This window comes from Phasianus colchicus, chromosome 17 (genome assembly GCF_987193195.1).
Source record: "Phasianus colchicus chromosome 17, bPhaCol1.hap1.1, whole genome shotgun sequence".
NCBI lineage: Eukaryota > Metazoa > Chordata > Aves > Galliformes > Phasianidae > Phasianus > Phasianus colchicus.
Genome location: NC_143452.1, coordinates 10,185,130 through 10,203,348, shown reverse-complemented (window position 1 = coordinate 10,203,348; position 18,219 = coordinate 10,185,130). Strand labels below are relative to the sequence as shown.

The 18,219-nt window shown below is 63.4% G+C and overlaps 3 protein-coding genes across 4 annotated transcripts; all 3 read right to left on the bottom strand.

Annotated features, from left to right (window-relative positions):
* Positions 1–1,942: 1,942 nt before the first annotated feature.
* TCF15 (transcription factor 15) lies at positions 1,943–5,238 on the bottom strand. The gene is made up of 2 exons (XM_031591292.2): positions 4,663–5,238; positions 1,943–3,215 (listed from the first exon to the last, which is right to left on the bottom strand). The coding sequence occupies exons 1-2, from the start codon at positions 5,137–5,139 to the stop codon at positions 3,141–3,143; spliced, it is 552 nt and encodes a 183-aa protein (XP_031447152.1). The 5' UTR covers positions 5,140–5,238; the 3' UTR covers positions 1,943–3,140.
* Positions 5,239–7,260: 2,022 nt separating this feature from the next.
* On the bottom strand, positions 7,261–10,591 carry SRXN1 (sulfiredoxin 1). 2 transcript variants are annotated; one of them, XR_016471944.1, is made up of 3 exons: positions 10,141–10,591; positions 9,460–9,758; positions 7,261–9,342 (listed from the first exon to the last, which is right to left on the bottom strand). XR_016471944.1 is itself a non-coding variant. In XM_031591303.2 (2 exons), the coding sequence occupies exons 1-2, from the start codon at positions 10,402–10,404 to the stop codon at positions 9,555–9,557; spliced, it is 468 nt and encodes a 155-aa protein (XP_031447163.2). In that variant the 5' UTR covers positions 10,405–10,591; the 3' UTR covers positions 8,167–9,554. The 2 variants fall into 2 exon arrangements, 1 of the variants encoding a protein (XP_031447163.2); XM_031591303.2 differs by having other exon boundaries at positions 8,167–9,758.
* Positions 10,592–12,553: 1,962 nt separating this feature from the next.
* Positions 12,554–15,451, bottom strand: SCRT2 (scratch family transcriptional repressor 2). The gene is made up of 2 exons (XM_031591316.2): positions 15,217–15,451; positions 12,554–13,273 (listed from the first exon to the last, which is right to left on the bottom strand). Exons 1-2 carry the CDS (start codon positions 15,338–15,340, stop codon positions 12,567–12,569), a joined length of 831 nt encoding a protein of 276 aa, XP_031447176.1. The 5' UTR covers positions 15,341–15,451; the 3' UTR covers positions 12,554–12,566.
* Between the last annotated feature and the right edge of the window lie 2,768 nt (positions 15,452–18,219).

Genomic DNA, 18,219 nt, shown 5'->3' with positions numbered 1-18,219 from the left:
GGCTCTGCAGGGGCTGCTGCACGAGGGCAAGGGGCTTGGCTGCAGGAGCCCCGGGGTGCTAGAGCAACACCTTTGCCTCCTTCCTTCCCCAGAGAGCTGGCAGAGTGCTGGGGTCTGCAGGGAGGCAGAGATTGCCCAGCACCCAGTCCAGGGCGCTGTGGTGTGTGCACCTCATACCATCCCATTCCACCCCATCCCAGTTTATATTGTGCCCATCTGTCCCTGCTCCTTCCCTGCTGTTCTGTACCCACTGACACGTTGGGGCAGCTTCCCACAGCTTCCCATTTCTCTCCATGTTCCATGGATGCTGAGTCTCGGACTGAGGTTGGTACATCACACATGGGCAGTGGCTGCAATAACTGCAACAGGGACATTTACCATGGGCAGATGCCATTTAAGGCATAGGAACTTCACCTGGGCAGAGCCCAGGCTGCACCCACAGGTGCTGCCACACTGCAGAGTTGGGTGCTGCCAAACTGCAGAGGGCTGGGTGCTGGGTGGTGGGTCTGAAGCCAACTCTGTTTGCATGGCTGCACACATATGGGCATTAGAAGTGGCTCAAGCCTGCTGTTCTATGCAGGAACTGCTCGCTCACTGTGGGCTCTGCAGTGGCCCTGGTGTGAGCTGAGCCCCAAGCTCACAGCCCCGTGGGCTGCAGCAGCTCCATCCTGTCTGAGCCCCGCTGAGCTGCGGGTGCAGCCCCACTGCATTCCTACCCTGCTGGCCCAGCAAGGTTAAACTGCGGAGAGGCTGAAATATTTGGGAGGGGAATGGAGAAGGGAAAAAAATATATCTATAAAAAGAATGTTTAAAAACACAAGTTAGAGAAAAAAATACCAGGCGCGGAGTGCAGCTGCGGTTCTGGTTCCAGTTCCCAGGTGATGTCAGGCCTGGAGCGTCTCCAGCCCCGGCCCCTCAGAGACGGTCTTTGTGGGTTCAGCACTGAGTGTTTTTCCTTCCTGAGACTCGGGGACACCTTCCTGTCTCAGAGAAAGCAGCCAAAAGCCATTCCAAGGGTGTCCGCGCACAGGAAGGGGAGAGGATGGGAGGGGAGCGCGGGAGGCAGCGCGGCACGGCGCGGCACGGGGCCGGCAGCGTCCGCGGGTGACCGGCTCTGGTGGTCCCATGGTGCACACCCTGCATGGAGCAGAGGGACACCTGGCTCCCAGCAGCCCAGCTCCAGTGCCTCTGAGTCAACATTTCCCTCTGGCAGCGTTGGGAGGGTTTGGAATGCACTGAGACCTACAGGCTTGGCACTGGGACCCATGGGTTTGGCACTGGGACGTGCTAGGGTGCACAGAACCCGTACTGGGATGTGCTGGGATCCATGACCCCAGAAGTGGGACATGCTGAGATCTGCAGCTAAGCACTGGGACATGGTGGGATGTCCATCTTTTCTACTGGGATATGCTTGGACCCATAGCCCCAGCATTAGGACACACTGAAGTGCACAGTTCCTGCATTGAGAGATACTGTGACACACTGGGACCCATGTTCCTGGCACTGGGACATGTTGGGACTCATGGTCTCAGCACTAGGATGTACTGAGATGCACAGCTCCTGCACTGGGACACACTGGGACCTATGATCCCAGCAGTGGAATGTGAGGGGACACACTAGGACTTGTGGCCCTGGCACTGGGACATGCTATATTGCCCAGCTCCTGCACTGCGACCCACTGGGACTCCATCCTCAGCGTGGGGATGTGGGAGATGCTGCAGGACTGTGTCCCAGCACCAGGACCACCGGCACTGCTGGGGCTGGGGGCGCACGGGGGCTTCCCAGCGGCTGCAGGAGGACAATCCCCTTTCATCTGCAGGTCAAGCTGTTTGCAGAGTGAAGCCCCCACCCCCAGCCCCTGCCCCCCGATAAACCCAAGGGCAGGGATTCTGTGTCTGGGGATGTTTGGAGAATCTCACGGCTGTTTATTGGGGTCTGGGACACATTAGACACGCTGAGAACAAACCTCTCCCACCCACCCCGGTCCCTGCCTGGGACTCGCTCTCACAGCTGCGCTGTGCTGTCAGCTCCATAAATCAAACCCGAGGGAAAGGGGGGCTGGGGGCCAGCATGGCCTGGCCACATGGGAGGCCAAGGGGTCCTGCCATCACCTCATCCCCAGGGTGGGCGAGAGGATGGCACCAGGGCCCCATGCTCCCCTTCTGCAATGGGATCTCTCCTTGGAGAACCCCACAGCCCTAGGGGGGGGCACACCAACAGCCCCAGGCCGCCTCATCCACAGCTGTTTCAGCTCCATGGGATGCAGGAGCCCCTGGGAGCTGTGCGCCCCCGAGCCCGGCACCTTTCCCAGGCTCAGCTCCCTGCAGTGAGCAGGGGGGCTGGGCTGGGAACCCCCACGTCCCCGCTTGACCCTGCGTCTTCAGCCCTAGAGAGCATGGCCATGCACAGAGACAGTGGCAGCCATGGTGGCAGCAGTGGGAGTCACAGTGGTCACAGCATCCCAGGCAGTGAAGAAGGTGCGGAAACAGAGACGAACCCCAGTGCACTGCGTGCGCACCCAAAGTGCCAGCAATGTGTCCCATATGTCCCCATACATGTCCCATTGCACAGCTTGAAACTCTCCATAGCCCAGATCTTCGTGGGAGCAGAGCTGCCTGCAGGGCTTAGGGACACGGGGACACGGGTGCACGGGGTTTCACACTCATAGGGAGAGTAGGCAGTGTCGTGGTTGGGACCTGAGCATGGCACAGAGGTGCAGGGACATTGGGACACAGCCATGCTGAAGACCCCACGCCATGCGTTGGGAGCAGCAGGCAGGCACCAGCCCGTCAGAAAAATAAGGTTTATTTTCCAAGTGGCTGCACGTGCACCAACAGCACCTGCGAGGCTGTGCTGCCATCCCCCCCCGAGCTCATCGACGCCGGCCATGTGTGGGCTGCTCATCCCAGCCCACCCCATTGGACCATCCCAGGGGTGCGGGACCCCTTCTCCCAGCCCTAGTAGCGTCCTCTCGCCGCAGCGCTGGTGCCGGTGCTGGCGTCGGTGCGGTGCCAGCCCATGACCCTGCTGTGCCACATCGCCTGCGGCTGGCGGGCAGCTCCCTCCCTCCTGCTGCGGTCTCTGGGGCTGGCTGTGACAGGCTCTGCCGCCGTTCTCCTGCGGGTGCTGGTGGCACCGGCTCATCTCCGTGCCACCCGCAGCGGGGTCACCCCCCTCACCTTCAGGCAGTTGCCCCCGAGGTCCCTGCGGCCGCCCTGCGGAGAGAGGAGGGGAGAGCTGCGGGGTGCCTGGGTGTCCCGGTGGGAATGGCCTTGGGGACACAGGGGTGCGTGGCACCAGAAGGGTGAGTGTGGAGGAACTGCACCCGAATGTCCTGTAGGGTGCCGAAGTGGCAAGGATGGTTTAGTGATGCCTAGGAGGGATACATGGATGTGGTCATGGATGTGGGGTACCCTAGGAGGGATACATGGATGTGGTCATGGATGTGGGGTACCCTAGGAGGGATACATGGATGTGGCGGTACTGGGTTGATGGCCTGGGTCCTCATGTCCCTGTGTCCACATTACAGAGACACAGCCCCAGCATAGCCCTGCTTGGGGATGAGGGGCTTGGACACCAACAGTGCTCAGTGCAACCAGCCCAGCCCAGACCAGTATAACCCATCGCATCCTATCAGAGCCCAGCTTGGCTCAGCATAGCCTAGTACAGCCCATTTCCAGCCAAGCCTAGTTCCTGCCCAGCCCATTTCCAGCCCATTTCCAGCCCAACCCAGCCCAGTACATTCAATTTCCAGCCCATTTCCAGCCCAGGACAGCCCATTTCCATCTCAGTCCCAGAGCCAGAAGGTGCAGAGGGGCCCCAACCCAGCTCTTATCCTTGCTCCCAAAGTCCCAGTGCCACCAGGTCTCCTGGTCATTGCAGAAGGAGCTGGGGATAGCTCTGTAAAGGACTGGGGCAGGAGGACACCCAGGAGAGGCTGGGAGGGGGTGCAGAGTTTGGCCAGTAAGCAGTGTGGGGGGGGACGGAAGTGGGAAGAGCAATTAAAAATGGAGCAGCAGAAACCCAAAGAGCACTGAGGGCTGAAGAATGCTCTGCAGTCACTGCTCGGATGGGGACAGTGATAGGGACACTGTGGCAGCCCCAGGGTTTGGCAACAGTAGGTGGCCACTGTTCCTAAACCTTGGGACAGCATGGCTGGTGGGATAGGCTCAGCATGGAGACTGTGCCCCTCACCCACTCTGGGGTCACTCTGCAGCCTCCAGCTCTGTGTCACCACCAGTCCCCATCTGGCACCATGCTGCATGGGGCCATCCTCCTGCTGCTGCAACTGAGGGAGGCTCTTGGGGCGTGAGAACAGGGTCATGGGGATGGGATGGGGACGGAGATGGGATGGGGACAAGGGATGGGATGGGGACGGGGTCAGCCTGCTTGCTCCGTGCTCCCTCTTGGCACAGCCACATGCCCCAGCCCTGGGGTGACCATAACCCCCCGAGAGCTCCCGGCCTGGATGGACGTGGGGGAGCAGCCCGGCCCTCTGACGCCAGCAGGACTGTGGGCGTGCAGCTCTGAGCAGCATTTGGCCGGGAGCTGCCAAAGCCTCCAGCGGGGGCCAGAGCTGGAGCCCGTGCGGAGCTCACGGGGACGTGCCGATCCTCCCAGACTCCCGATCCCAGGGCTGTGCTGACCCTCCCCCCCACTCACCCCTTTCCGCTGGTTGCTGAGGCAGAAGGTGCAGATGCTGCGAGGCTGTTTGCTGTCCAGATCGCCCTTGCCCCCGTAGATGGCACTGAAGCAGGGCTGCCCGTCCTCGCAACCCTCGCCCAGCAGCAGCACGTTGGCCAGGTGCGAGATGTAGCTGGAGGCCAGGCGCAGCGTTTCGATCTTGGACAGCTTCCGATCGACGGGTTCGGTGGGGATGAGGGTCCGCAGAGCCGTGAAGGCGGTGTTGACGCTCTGGGTCCGGTCCCGCTCACGCGCGTTGGCCGCCTGCCGCTGCTTCACCATCACCATGGGCCCCGTCTTCCTGGGCACCTTGCGCCGTGCCTCCGCGCCCTCGCAGCAGCCGTACGACTGGTCCGACGTGTCGCTTTCGCTGCGGTTCTCCTCGTCCTCCGACAGCATGCCGATGTCGGGGTAGAGCACGCGGGCAGCCATGGGACGCAGCATGGTAAAAGCCATGGCCGGAGCCCCCCGCCCCGCCGCGGGCAGCCCTCGGGCTGCGGGCAGCCTTTCCCCGCTAACACGCTGCTCCTGCTGCTCCGCTCCTGCGTCCGAGCGGGGCTGGGACGGACGGCTGCGGGGGGAATCGTGATTTATACGGCCGGGGAGGGGCTGGTGTTGGAGCCCACCCCCAGCCGGCCCCCGGCTCGGGGCCAGGCAGGCGGCCAGCGTCCAGCCCCAGCCCGGCCGTGTAAATCACGATTCCCCCTGCAGCTGGTTGCTGGCCTGGCTGCGCTCCGGTGCATGGCCCCAAGCAAAGGTTGCTTTGTGGTTGCACGGTGACACGACCCGGTTGTGCCGCCTGTTGTACCAAACCATGGCATGGACTGATGACCAGGCCGTAGGGAGTGCCACAGTCCCTGGAGAGGTGCCACATGCAGCGTCTCCAGTGTGTCCTCAGCCCTGCGTGGCCTCAGCCACCGGTAGGTTGCAGTGAGTGGCACAAAGGGCGCAGGAAATGGGATGAGGTAGGGAGAGGGGTGGCCCTTGGAGTGCTGGCACACATTTCTTCCATGGAGGGGACAGCAGTGTTTGGCCAGGGGATGCACTGCCTTGCTGGGGCAAGGGTGGCCAGGCTGAGCCCTGCAGCCCCTTGTGCACAGAGATGGCACCCTTTGTGCTGCTACAGGATGAGGATGGAAACCTTGGCCCTGACACCACAACAAGGTGCTGCCAGGATGCCAGGAGCGCTTCCTCTGCTGGAGGAAGGTGTGTGCCAGCAATGGAAAATCCAAGTCCCTTCCTGCAGAGCTGAGCCCTGGAGCGGCAGAGCTGCGGTATCCCAAGGGCTGCTCTCCCTGAGTGATTGCCTCCCCCTCCCTGCACTCAGGGAGGATGCAGGAGGATGCTCAGAGCAATGGGGGCAAAAAGGGGATGTGCTGGGGGCTTGGAATGGTGTCCATGGGCACAATGGACACACTTCACATCCCAGGGTAGGGTAGCTGGCTGGGTCCTGGAGCACAGAGCCATGTGATGGCATGTCACCATGTCCCTCCCGGGGCTGTCCTCATGTGTAACAGGACCGTGTGTCCCCTCAGGAGCAAAAGGCCCCCCTGCCCCTTGCTGCGGGGCCCTGACCCTGTTTGCCTTCACCATTTGTCCTCCTGTGCAGAGCCCGTAAATCACACTGCAGGGGGGTGAGGGCCGAGTCAGGGAACTGTGGGGCTGGAGGTGTGCAGCCTGTGAGGCTGGGGGCTGCTTTGGGCTTCTAGGTAGACACAAGTACATTTCCCTTGCTAGCTCCATGTTCACAGCCCCTCACTGAGCTGTGGACTGTGAGGCCCCCCCCTCAGTTCTTTGGGGCACAGACCAGAGTTCATCTTCTGCAAGTGGTCCCTTGAGCAGAGCTGGAGACAGACAGACCCTGGGCACGAGGTGCAAGGAGCAGGCAGGTGCCTGCAGCCAACGGAGCAGAGGACGGTCCCCCAGGGGGACGCAGCCTCCTGCAAAGAGGGATGATGAGCTGGCTGCTGGAGGGGGGGCAGGAGGAAGGCAGCCCCTGTGCACCCTGCTGGGTGCGAGTCGGGGCCCCCCGCCCCAGCACTGACAGGCAGCAAGACGGATGGCAGCGGCTGTGTACTCAGGTGCGGCCGCCACACATGGCCACCAGCTGACAGGGACGAGTGGGGGGAGCCCTGGGCTCCCAGCCATGCTGGGCTACACAGGGCAGCATGGCTTGCCTGGGGGCACCACCATGCATGGGGTGTTGGTGTGCATGTGTGTTCATGTGTGTGCACTTGTGCAGTGGGGGGAGGCTGCAGGGAGCAGCGGATGCTGCTGAGGCACAGGGACGTGAGGCAGCTGCCTGGCTTTCCTGTGCTGCCCAGCCGGTGTGCAGGACAGGACGTGTGTCCCCATGTATGGCATGCTGTGTGCCGTAGCTGAGCACAACCCAAAGAGGGGCTAGAATAGGGAGCTGGCATCCCCCAGGGCTGGGTTTTCCCCCTGTGTGCTGGGAAATGCCCCCTGCCCTCCCACACTGAAGAGCGTTTATCTGAGAGGTGATACTTAAGTGTAAGAAAATAAACAGAGAGCAGATGGCACAGGGGGCCGGATCTGCTCCCTGCCACTCTGTGCTTCTCCAGTCCTGCTGGGAAAACACTGCTTCTTGCGAGGCAAATGGATTCCAGACCCCATGGCTGTGCAGACCATGTGGCTGCCAGGACAAAGAGCTGACCCTGCCTGAGGCTGGGCAAAGCAGTGCCAGCCTGACCTAACAATCTTGTACCATCCCCATGCCATGCCATGCCAGCCTATCCCATCTCATTCCATCCCATCCCACTTCCTCTGCAAGCCAAGGGAATGCTGACTCTACTTACAAATATGGAGAGACCTGCACTATCAATAGCTGCCTCTGGTCTGTACCTGAGTGACTGGGATGGGGACAGCGGGATGGGGATGCTGGAATGGGACTGATGGCAGCGGTCCTGGCAGGTTCCCTGTGCCGGTGGCTGTGCCAGGGGCATTGCAGGGTGCTCGGGCCTCTCACAGGGGCTGTACCTGTGGGCTGATCTGGAAGGCATTACACGGCTGTCGTGCGGGGAAGTCTGTCCCAGTTCCGGAGCTGGGACCCTCCCAGCCAGCCCAGACGGAGCGGGAGGGAGCCCACAAAGCGCCTTTGTTCCTGGCCTGGAACGAATGGATTGGAGGCAGCCGAGATCGGCTGTCAGCCGGCGACACCAGAGACCCTGCAGGTCAGGCAGAGGGAAGGGGGACAGGTGGAGGGATGGATGGATGGACGGATGGACGGGTGGACAGACACAGGGATGGCTGGCTTTGGCAAGGCTCACCCCCATGCCAGTCGGGAGCTGGGGGTGCTCCCCTGGGAACACGGGGCATGCAGAGCCCTGCAGAGATCCCCATGCTTGTGACGTGCCCTGGGGCTGGGCAAAATCCCCTCCCTGCCCCGGGGTCCCATTTCTGTGTGCGAGGTGATCTGTATTGCCAAAGGAGCTGCCACCTCATCCCTCCCCCCGCGCTCTATGGAGAGGAAACTTTTTAGCACGCCACAATTCTTCGCAGAAATTTACGGCCCATGAGGGAGCCGTGCAGCAGGGCTGCTCTCTCCGCGCACGCTCGCAGGGTTTCCTCCCGGCGGAGGCAGCTTTGATGCGACGCATGCAGCCCGGCCGTGCACACCCCCAGCCCCTGCCCTGGCAGCCCCCAGCCCAGCCGGCCCTTCCTGCGGAAACGCAGTGGAAGCAAAGCGTGCCCTGAGCAGCAGGCAGCACCGTGCGTGCTGCTGTGCAAAGGGATGGCTGCAAACCCCCGCAGAGCTGCCTGTGCCCTCCTCCCAGATCCCAGCCCTGGCCCATTCCTGCCCTTGAAGGACAGGATCCAGCTGGCATGGAGTGTGGCCAGCAGGCAGAGTGTCCGGACGCAGTTCCTTTCCCAGTTCTGCTGCTGACTCACAGTGTGATGGGGTGAGTCAGTGGCCTTTCCCCTCCCTGGTTCCTGGCTCAAAGGGATGCCGGATAGCTGTGGGATGCTCAGTGTGGTTTTTCCAGCTTGCACATGGGGTGAAGACGTGGCATTTGCAGAGCTGACAGCATCCCAGCATGGTGCAACTGCACTCAGAAGCAGAGTAGAGTCAATCCTAAGGCAGCATGGACTGACCCCCTATTTGTCCCCATCAGAGCACCCAACTCCCAGCACAGTGCCTGTCCGTTGACACAGCATTGGGTACCAGCACAGCGTCCATCCCCACCCCACATGTCCCTGTGCCCCATCTCACAGCTGCTCCCAGCACCAGCATACAGACCAGGGGGGTTGGTCACCTTTATTCCCAGAGCAGCAGTGGGTGTCTTCTGGAGACAACCCCATGGAGGAGGGGCTGTGGGATGCATCTGAGGATGGAGCAGGCAGCTCTGGGGCAGGCACAGCCCAGGGTGAGCCTGGAGTGGCGCTGGGAAGGCTGGGGGTGGTGGGTGCCCCGGTACAGGTTTGTCCTGGTTTGTGTGTGTCCCAGTTCAGCGGTGCCCTGCTTCGGTGGTGCCTGGCTTTGGCTTTGTCCTGTCCCAGTTCCACGTGCCCCAGCTCGACCCACTCCCTCCCGGTTCAGAGATGTTCCAGCCCAGTTGTGCCCAGTTGGGTGCCGCTCCGGTTCGGTACCGCGCCGGTTTGGGGATTTCCCAGTTCGGAGATATCCTGGTTCGTAACGTCCTGGTTCGAGATATCCCGGTTCGGAGATGTCTCGGTTCGGGATGTCCCGGTCCGATCCCTCCCCGCCCTGTTCCCGCGGCACACGGTCGCCACCTCCCGGCCGCGAGTGACACCCACCGGCACCGGGACCCCCCCGCGACCCCATCCCAACCGCAGCGCCGGGGGCGGGGGCGGTGCTCGGCTGAGCCCCGGAGGGGAGGGAGGGGTCCGCCTCAGCGCAGGTCAGGCGTAGAGGAGCCCAGGTAGGTGCGGAGGTCGCTGAGCGTGGACGGGATGATCTTGGCGGGGATGGTGTCCCGGTGCAGCTCGCGGTGCGCCGCGTAGCGGTGACACCCACCGAAGGAGTAGAAGTAATCCCCGCCCTGGCTGCCCTTGATCCATAGCACGTCGATGGGGGGGACCCGCTCGGGGTCCTCCTGGGAGGAGAGAGGGTGAAGGAGAGAAGGATGGAGAGAGCCGCGCTGCTGCGCGCTTCTTCGGATGTGCCCCGGCAACCCCGAACCGGGCGACCCGAACCTGCGCTGTCCCGATCCCCGAACCCTCCCGGCACCCCGGGTCCTTTCGGCAACCCTGACCCTCCGCGCCTCATAGAACCCGGCATATTCGACCCCGCGCCCTCCCGGCACCTATGACCCCCCCGACCCCGCACAGCCCCAACACCCCGGGCTCCCCGGAACCCCAAACTCCTCAGCACATTCGACCCCGCTCCCTCCCGGCACCTCCGACTCCTCCGGCACCCCGGAGCCCTCGATACACCCGACCCCGCCGTCTCCACACCCCCCTTGTCCCCGCACCCACCTGCAGGGTCCGCACCAAACTCCGCACTTTCTCAGGCTCCAGCACGGAGGGGATGGGCCGGATGAGGACGCTCATGGGCACGTTGTGTACGGCGGCGATGTGCTGCGTGTGGATACTCCCGGTGTCACCGTTCCCCTCTTCCTCAGCCATGGCCACCGCCGCCACCTCCGGCCGCCGCTCCGCCGCTCCGCGCCCCGCACCGCCTCCCCCCGCCCCGCGCAGCGCCGCTCCCCGCAGCGCCGCCCGCCCTCCGCCCGCCGCCATCGCCGCGCTTTGCAGCGTCACGGTGAGGCCGCGGAAAGGGTTGGTTGGCCACGCGGCCCGAGGGCGGGGGTGCCGTCGAGGATGGGTTGCTGAGCAGCCCTCGGTCCGTGCGCTGAGAATCGGAGAGTGAGGTCACCGCCTGGAGCTGCGTGGAACCGGCACGGATGGAACGGGGTGGGGGGGAGCGGCGAAGGGGGAGGGGGGGAAGGAGTCGGTGGGGGGGGGGGGGGGCGTTCAGCCGTGGGTCTGTCTTCGTGGAGCTGTGGGATATCCCGGATTAGAAGGAACAGAGGTCACCGGGTCCGGCTCCAGGCTGGAATGGATGTTCTGGGACATTTCTGGGTCATTTCTTGGAATCAATGTCCCCAGTGGTGGAGAGGTTCTGGGGAAAATTTGGGTCCCCCACGCCCCTTGTTCCGAGCCCCCCACAGCCCTGTCCCGACCCCCTGTACACCCCCTGCCCCAGCTGCACGGTTCTCTATCCCCAGTGCTGACTCAGGGTCACATCCCAGGTCGGCAGTGTCCCACGTTCTGCCCTTCACTGGTGACGGTGAGGATGAGGAAGGACAGCACAGCAGAACCCCGTTGGTGGATTCGGGATGCAACACCCAGTGATCCCAGCTGGGCAGTCCCCAGGATCCCCACCCCACTACCGGGACTCTGCACTTTGCTTTGCTTTCAGGTCAGCGCTCTGCTGCTGCTGCTCCCCCTGGTGTTTTTTGCAAGCAGAGTGCAGCACTGCGAGTGGGATGCGGTGCCGTTAATGGGGTGCAGTGCCGTTAATGGGGTGCAGTGCTGTTAATGGGGTGCGGTGCTGTTAATGGGGTGCGGTGCCGTTATTGGGGTACAGTGCTGTTCTTGGGGCGCAGTGCCGTTATTGGGGCGCAGCACCATTTGCAGAGCTTGCACTGCAGGTGCCACCACTCCCCTTTTGAGGATGTACACAGAACACCTGCTGCCCACCCACCTCCGTGTGCACAAACAGCCCAAGACACACCTGGTAGTGGCAGAAGTCCCTTTTATATCCCTGAATTGCATTACAAGTAATACTGCGGGCGGTCGGTTCTCCTCTTACCGCGGCCTGTCCAATACAAAACCTGGCAGAAAAAGAAAAGCGATCATGCACGGAAAAAATTATTGCTGTGGTATCCGCTATGTACAGTATAACACACGGGGCAGCCCCGCACGCTGCGCTGCCCGAGGGGACGCACGAAAAATGCTGCAGCTCGGGCTGCCCACGGGGCTCAAAATGACCCTGGGAGCCACGGGCACGGCAGGAGGAAGACTGCGGTGGGAGGAAGACGGAGCAGGAAGACTGCAAAGGGAGAGCCGGGCTGAGCCCCTGGGTGCCGAGGCCCGAGGTAGGAGCGGCTCGCTGCGGGGCAGGGGTTGCATAGAATCGCTGCTTCGTCCCCGTGCAGGGAGCAGAGCGGGAGCTGGCGGTGTGTGGTTCTGTCTCTTGGGGCTGTGTCCCCATCCGTGTCCCCGTGGCTGTGTCCCCGGGCACGGCGATCCGCCTCCGGTCTTGGCAAATAAATAGTGAAAAGCAGAAGGAATAAATAATATAAATAAGAGCATCAATTAAATAGACTCACCCGGGCACCACCGACCCCTCCTGGGGTGTGCGGGGGGTGAGGGCAGAGGGGCCTGGGGTTGGCCAGGGAGGAGAGGGGATGGGAGCAGCCCAACAGGGGCTGAGAGTTTGGGTACGGGTTCTGCCCCAGGGGCTGTGCCCATGTGGGTGGGGGCAGCGGGGTGGGTGGGGTCCGTCAGTCCTGCCTGGCTCTTTGCCCCATGGTCCTGTCCTTGCTATGGACCAGGTGAGTGTCTTTTCTCCCCGGTAGTTCCTGGGAGGAGAAGCAGCAGCTCTAAATAAATAATAGGAATAAATTAAATAAATAAGGGTGAGCATCGCGAGCTGGGGAAGGTCTGGCCCGGGTGCAGGCGATGCTCCCGGGGCAGTCCCTGCAGAGAGACCTGCCTGGCTGCAGGGACTGCATCCAGCCCTTCCCGGGGGGCTGGGGGCTCCTTTTTATTTAGGGGGGTGGGAGATGTGGGAAACATCCTCCAGCCCCGAATCGGCAGCTGGCACCAGGATGGGGAGGGGTGGAGGTGGTGGGGGGGTGCGGTGGGGGCGGGGGGGGGGGGGGAGGGCACGGGGACTAGTTCCCTATTGCACAGCTGTGTTCGGAGCCCTTGAAGCAGGCGGACTCGTAGTGCTTGTTGAGGTACGACTTGAGGGCGAAGGTCTTCTCGCACTGCTTGCACTTGTAGTGCTTGAAGGCGGAGTGGGTCTGCATGTGGGCGCGCAGGTTGGAGCGGTCGGCGAAGGCCTTGCCACAGTGAGAGCAGCCAAAGGGCTTCTCCCCGGTGTGCGAACGCATGTGGCCCTGCAGCAGCCAGGGCCGGCTGAAGGCTTTGCCGCAGACGTCGCACTTGTGCTTGAGGTTGTGGGTGAGGACGTGCATGGCCAGGGCGGGCATGGAGACGTACGCCTTGCCGCAGGTCGGGCATTTCCTGGCCATCTTGCTGTCCAGGCTACGGTGGGTCTGCTTGTGCCGGCTGAGGTTGGAGGAGGTGGCGTAGGTCTTGCCGCACTCGGGGCAGGAGTGGCGGTGGCTGCCGCGGCGTTGGCTCTCCCCGCGCCGACGCGACCGCCCGTCGGTGATGAAGAAGGCGTCCATGGAGTAGCTGTCCGTCACCGCTGCCTCCCCGTTGAAGTAGCGGGCGGAGAAGGTGGACTGGGGGCTCTCGGGGTCGCTGTACTCCTCCTGGCCGGGTGCGTAGGCCGGGTCTGGCGGTGCCGGCGGCAGCCCCTGCTTCTTGTCGGGGTTGTAGCCGGCGGGCGCCAGGCAGTGCTGTAGGTACCCTGCGGGGACGACACACGGATCATCCTCCTCTGGGTTGGGTTCTGCCCAGCAGTGAGCTGAAAATACCCAGCGGTCACTGGCCCTGCACATCACTGATTCCTCATGTGCACAAGGGATGAGCCTGCCCTGGGTGCTGGCCCAATGGGAGGCAGAGGTTGTGGGCTCTGCTCCTATCCCCATCTCCCTGTTTCTATTCCTATTTCTAGGAACGGGGTGAGAGAGCAGAGATGAGCACAAAAGGGCTCGGAGAGGTCACCCCATCTCCCTCAGGAATGTGGCACATGGGGACTGGTGACACCAGGGCCACTGGGCTCACACTGAGGACAGAGACCAATGGGCCCCAGGAGCAGAGGGGGCTTAGGGCCATGCTGGCAGTGCCACCCCATGTGACACTGATGGAGATCTGCTCATGGCTTTGGGTAATTGACTCTTGACCTGTGCCAGAGCAATGCCATGAGTGTCTCCATCCCTTTGATGTCAGCATGTGATGGTCACTGCACTGCATTCTCCCAGTGCCTCCCAGCTGGGTCAGCAGCTCGGGGCACACACAGTGGGACACGTGGCTACCCAGGCTGCCCTACACTGGTCCTGGCAGTCACCTGCTTTGTGCACAATGGCCCCTGCCAGCTGCTCCAGAGGACGCATCCCTGCTGCTGATGGTGACGGTGGGGGCTGCTGGGGGGCTCAGCACACTGCCAGGCTCACTGGCACTGATGCATAACTGTGGGGCAGTATGCACACCCCACCCCACAAAATACCCCTAAATGCAACCCCCCTCCCACCTTTGGGACCCCCTCATCTGGGCTGCCCAGTAAATGCTGCAGCTGCGGGGCCCCATGCTTTGTCCCATTGAGGCTGTGGGGTCCCTGCACTGCTGTGGGGAGGGGTCTGGGAGGCTGGGGCACAGTGCAGCCCCCCCCGCTGCCCGCGCTGTGCTGACAGTGCGGTCGCACGGGCTGTGCAGAAAGCGCTCTGCTCAGCAATTTCTCACGCTGCCTCCAAGCATGCAGCAAGGTTATTTCCAGGAGAGCAGCGTCGGCAGCTTCTGCCCAGCTGCAGTGCATCCCTCCCCCACCAGCTGCTGCTCCCCATAGGATGGGGAGGAGAAGGGGACCCCCGGCTTGTGTAGGCATTGCGCCGTGCCCCTGTGCTGGGCAGCAGAAATGAGGACACGCAGAGCAGCGTTGGCTGCATGGGGCTGGATCGGGCCCATCGCTGCACCCAGCGCAGCCTGCGGCTCCAGGAGCAGCCGAGCCGTGACCTGGGAAAAACGTCCCCATCGCCGTCCCCTTCTATGGCACACCCCCGGCTCGCCCCGTCGGGGGTCTCTACTGAGCGCAGGTGACCCGCACAGAGCCCGGCCCGGTGTCACCCCGAAGCTCGTGGCTCTGGGGGCCCCGCCACCCTCATGCCCACCCTTCGTACCTCTCCCAGTGCCAGGGAGGGGGCTGCCCCCACCCCCCTATTGTGCCCGGGGAGGTGACAGAGCGCGCGGAGCTGTCGGAGGGGAGCGGGGCTGCGAACAATGAAAGCCGCAGGCACGGCGAGCAGCCCGGCCCCCCCACCCTCCCGCGTCGCTCCCGGCTGCTTCGTGCCCCCCAAAACTTGCGCTGGAAGGAGCCCTCCTCGCTGCCCCCAACCGCGGGGACAGCGGGGTCCGCCGTGACTCCATCACCTGCACTGCCGCTGTCACCGCGTCCCCAAGGACCAACTTCGACAGGGGTTGGTGGCGCTGGGGAGGAGGGGGGGGGACCCACAAAGGCGAACAAGGACGGGACCCGCGGGACGCAGCGTTGAGACCCCCCCCGCCGCCCTCCTCCTGCCCTCCCCGAGCCCCCCGGCCCCGCTCCCTCGGTACCCCCGTTCCCCCCCGCCGCCCCGTCGGGCGCACACAATGGGGTGTGGGGGGGGCGTTCCCCGGAGCCCCCCGCCCCGCACTCACCATCTCCGGCAGCGGGGCCGGGCAGCGCGTAGGGGGGCTCCAGGGGGGCGTAGGGGGGCGCGGGAGCCCCGGCGAGAGGGAACGCGTCCGCCTTCAGCTTCTTCACCAGGAAGGAGCGGGGCATGGCGGGGCCGGGCCGGAGCCTTCAGCACTGGACAGCTCCGGCACCGGCACCGCCACCGGCCCCGGTACCGGCACTGGCCCGGCCCGGGGCGGCCCCTGGCCCCGCGCTGCGCTCCGGGCCGGTGGTGCGGGCTGCGAGGAGCGGGGAGCGGAGTGCGAGGGGCGGGCGCCGGGGAGGAGGAGGAGAGGAGGCTGAGGAGGAGGAGGAGGAGAGGAGGAGGGGGAGGAGGTGGAGGAGGGGGAGGAAGGCAGGCGGCGGGGGGGAGGGGGCCGCTCCGCCCGGCCGCGCCCCGAGCCCCCCCTCCCCGAGCCCCCCGAGCCCCCCGGAGCGTCGTGGCAATGTTGGGTCCTCGCTCCCTGCTTCCCTCTGTCCCACCCCCCCCAGCCGCGGACAATGGGGACACACGGGGACATGGGGTGGGGGGGGTGGGGTGGGGGTGTGCTGCCTCCTGCTGCCTTTGTCTCCCTGCCGCCAGCCCCCGGGGCTGTGAATGACGGGGCGGGGGTCCAGGCGCTGTCACTGCTCCCATTCTCTGTCCCGGTTCCATCCCCTATCTCCATCCCTGTTCCTTGTTCCTAACCCCATTCCGTGTCCCTCTCCGTTGTCTTTATCCCTGTCTTCCGTCCCTTTCTGATGACCCCTTTATTTTTCCCTTGTTCCTTCCCTTGTTCTCCGTCCCCATTCCTGCTCCCCTTTCCCAGCCCTTCACTGTCCGACTGTTCCACCCCTATCCCTTCCTGCTGTCCCTTTCCCCTGTCACCATGCCTCTTCTCTTGTCCCTTTCCCCACCTTCTGTCCTTCTCCCATGTCCCTATCCCTATCCCTGTCCCTGGGGAAGTGCCGTGACCTTCGCAGCCCACAACAATAGCCGGGCTCGTGGCGGAGCATTGTTCCCTCCTGGAGCCCCCTCTCCCCCTCCTCCCTTCCCTGCACCAAGCACGCAGTTCAGCTGCTCAGACTGGTCCCCCCAGACCCCGCCGGAACAGGATGAGGCCCTTCTTGCAGGCAGGCCGTGGTCCCAAGCTGGCAGGTGACAGCGAGGACCTGGCTGGAGCACTTCTGCTGCCCATCACTGCTCTCACTGCATGGCCAGTGCCCTGTAAAATGAGCTGGGAGCCACAGTGGGAGCTCTGGAGCAAGCCCCTGTGCCAGCTGGGGGTGACAAAGGGCTTGTGGGGCACAGCGAGCTGGGGGACCCAGCACAAAGGACCTGCTCCCTGTGAATCCCTGCCCTGCCACCAGCTTGGAACCTCAGCCTGCCTCGCCTTGCTCTACAGTCCTTTTGAAATCAGTGCTCCCCCTGTTATGCTCTGAGCATCCCCCTCCTCTGTGAGCAGCTAGGGAAAGGCCATGCTGTCCCCAAGCCCTGTGATGCACTGAGAGCATTGCAGCACTCAGCCCCCAGCAGCCCACCAGTGGTGGTCAGTGTGGGGTTCTGATGATGCCCTTTGGCTGGCCATACAGTGTCACACGCAGGGGACAAGAGCAGCACCCCATGGGGCACCCCGATCCTACTACTGCCCGTGGCATGCTGGTGGCCATGTGCTCCTTCATCTGTGCTGGGAGCTGGGGGCATCTCTGCTCTGCATCTGTGTGGGGCCAGCAAGCATACACTCACTGCTTTGTGTGGCATCCCATAACCAAGGAAATGTTCCACAGCACCCCATATCCTAGGATATCCCCTAACCTGGGTTATCCCAAGTTCTATAGCATCCCATAGCCCATGTTACACCACAGCCTCAAGTACCCTATGTTCTATAGCATCCCATAACCCAGGGCACCCTATAGGCTGGGGTACCCACAGCATCCTATAGCCTAGGACACCCCATAACCCCAGGTACCCCATGTCCTATAGCATCCCATAGCCCATCTCGTGCCATAGCCCTGGGTACCCATAGCCCATGGCATCCCATAGCCCAGTGCACCTCTCATCCTAGGGGCACCCCACAGCCCACCCCACTCCTGTTCCGAAGCTGGGGCTCCCACCCCACTCCCCCCATAGCACTGGGGCTCACTCCCCCCAGCATCACTCACTGGGGCCACAGCACCAACCCCATCTGGCCCTGCGGTGCAACCCTGACATCAGTCCAAGTCCAAGGTCACCTCTCCCCGAGGTGCAGCCTTGGGGTCGGCCCCAGCACCTCCTCCATCCCTCGGCCGCCGGCTCCCAGCCCTGCGCTCCTTTATTTATTTATCTGTGTGTGTGCGATCACTTTTCTTGAAGGCACGTTTGCAGAACGGGCGATTACTTACGCCCTAGTTGGGCCGAGCTTGCCTGCCTGCCCGCTGCCCTGTGATTTTTTCTCTCTCCAGGCTGTGGTGTAATAAGGGAGGTAATTAAGTGTAAAAGACAGGGGGAGGGAGGGCTGGGAGAGGGGGAATAGGAACTGGCTCCTTTCAGAGGCAGGGGACTGAGATAATGTATGTTAATAACCTGCAATCAGTCCTGCGGAGCTCTGCTAATATTGCTGACTGCAGCGCGGCTGGGCCCCCCCCAAACCTGCCCCCACCACGGCGGGGAGGGGGAGAGCCAGAAGAAAGGCCCGGGCGTTCTCCCGGAGCGAGGCTGGGTGATGGCTGCATCCCCATCCCTGCCTTCCCGAGCAGCTGTATGGAAATAATTCCTGCTCGCTCGCAGGGCTCGGAGGCGATTGTTCCCCTGTGCCGTGCTGGGGAGGGAGGGGTTGGCGGGGCCGTGCAGGGCGAGGGTCTTTGGGGACCTGCGTGTCTGGGATGGGCAGGAGCATCCTCATGTGGGGCGCGGGGGGGGGGTGAAGGGCTGCGTCCCTTTGGCTCGCGGTCTCATTGCAAGGAATGCGGGATGCGCCCTGCTCTTGGGATGGGATAACCTCCCCACGGGGTCCCCGCATCCACCGCTG